Source organism: Physeter macrocephalus, chromosome 11, assembly GCF_002837175.3.
Source record: "Physeter macrocephalus isolate SW-GA chromosome 11, ASM283717v5, whole genome shotgun sequence".
NCBI lineage: Eukaryota > Metazoa > Chordata > Mammalia > Artiodactyla > Physeteridae > Physeter > Physeter macrocephalus.
Window position 1 is genome coordinate 118710334 of NC_041224.1, and position 1907 is coordinate 118712240.

Sequence of the window (1907 nt, forward strand, 5' to 3'; positions counted from 1 at the left end):
CCCGCCTCCGGGCCCCCAGCGAGCCCAGCCTCGAGAAAGCCCCACCCCCCGCGCCTGCTCCCACTCCTGATTGGCTGGTCCGCCGAAGGCGACCCGGCGGTCCCCCGGCCCGCGTCTCAGCTATAAAGGCGGCGGACACATGCCTGCGGCGGCGAAGCTCGGGCAGCAGCGGTGCTCGCCCGCTCTCAGACCCCGCGGCGCCCCCGTTACTCCTTGCCCCCAAGCGCTCCGACGCCACCATGCCTCGGGGCTTCCTGGTAAAGCGAACTAAACGGACAGGCGGCTCGTACCGAGCGCGCCTAGCAGAGCGGGTCTTCCCCCTGCTGGGGCCCCAGGGGGCGCCGCCCTTCCCCGAGGAGGCTTCCAGTGCCCCTCAGCCCTGTGCGGAGCGGGCGGGACCCCCAACCCCGGAGGAGGAGGCGGCCCGCGAGCTGTCGGGGTCGTCCTGTAGGGCGGCTGGGGTGAGCCCAGGGGCGGGCGGGCGGGAAGGCGCGGAGTGGAGGGCGGATGGCCGGGAGGGTCCCGGGCCCAGCCCCAGCCCCACGAAGCCGGCGGGCGCGGAGTTGCGCCGGGCGTTCTTGGAGCGCTGCCTCAGCTCGCCCGTCTCCGCTGAGTCCTTCCCTGGGGGCACCGCCACTGTGGCCGCTTTCTCCTGCTCGGTGGCGCCAGCAGCAGCACCGACCTCGCGGGAGCAGTTCCTGCTGCCGCTCCGGGCACCGTTCCCGGACCCCGCGCTCCATCCGGACCCCGCGCCTCTCTCGGCCTCCCTGCACGGCCTGAAGCGGGCCACCAGCGGCGAGCGCTGCGCCAAGGCACTTCCGGGCTGCACGTCTGGGCCCGCGGCCGCCGGAGTCAAGAAGCCAAAAGCCATGAGGAAGTTGAGCTTCGCCGATGAAGTCACCACGTCCCCTGTGCTGGGCCTGAAGATCAAGGAGGAGGAGCCCGGAGCGCCGTCCCGGGGCCTGGGGGGCAGCCGCACGCCGCTGGGGGAGTTCATCTGCCAGCTGTGCAAGGAGCAGTACGCAGACCCCTTCGCGCTGGCTCAGCACCGTTGCTCCCGCATCGTGCGCGTCGAGTACCGCTGTCCCGAGTGCGACAAGGTCTTCAGCTGCCCTGCGAACCTCGCCTCCCATCGCCGCTGGCACAAGCCGCGTCCCGCAGCGGCCAATGCCGCCACAGTCTCCTCAGCCGACGGGAAGCTGCCCCTTTCGTCGACGTCGTCCTCCCCGGATTCCGGGGCTGTTGCATCTTTCCTGGCGGAGGGGAAGGAGAACAGCCGGGCAGAGAGAACTGCGGATCAGCACCCGCAGGCCGGGGACAGCTCCGGGGCGGAGCAGCACCGGGACAGCGCCCCATCACAAGGCCTCCAGGTGTTGTCCCACCCCGAGCCTTCGCTGCCTCAGGTCCCCTATACGGCGGGGGTGTTGGGGCGCCGGGTGCCTGAGCCGGGCGGGGTCAGTGCTGCCGGGGGACCCGAGATCTTCGTGTGCCCATATTGCCACAAAAAGTTCCGTCGCCAAGCCTATCTGCGCAAGCACCTGGCCACTCACGAGGCGGGCTCGGCCCGCGCGCTTGCCCCGGGCTTTGGCTCCGAACGCGCCGCCCCACTCGCCTTCGCTTGCCCGCTGTGCGGGGCGCACTTCCCGTCGGCAGACACCAGGGACAAGCACCGGCTGTGGCATGCGGTCCGCGAGGAGCTGCTCCTGCCCGCTCTGGCCGGGGCGCCTCCTGAAGCACCGGGCCCAGGAGGGGAGTCCGACGGGAGTGCTCAGCAAATTTTCTCGTGCAAGCACTGCCCGTCCACTTTTTTTAGCTCCCCGGGCCTGACCCGGCACATCAATAAGTGCCACCCCTCAGAAAGTCGGCAGGTACTGCTGCTGCAGATGCCATTGCGGCCGGGCTGTTGA

General features: G+C 70.8%; 1 protein-coding gene across 1 annotated transcript; it reads left to right on the top strand.

Moving 5' to 3' along the window:
- The first annotated feature begins 239 nt into the window (after positions 1 to 239).
- Positions 240 to 1907, top strand: INSM2 (INSM transcriptional repressor 2). The gene has a single exon (XM_007113245.2). The coding sequence runs from the start codon at positions 240 to 242 to the stop codon at positions 1905 to 1907; it is 1668 nt and encodes a 555-aa protein (XP_007113307.2).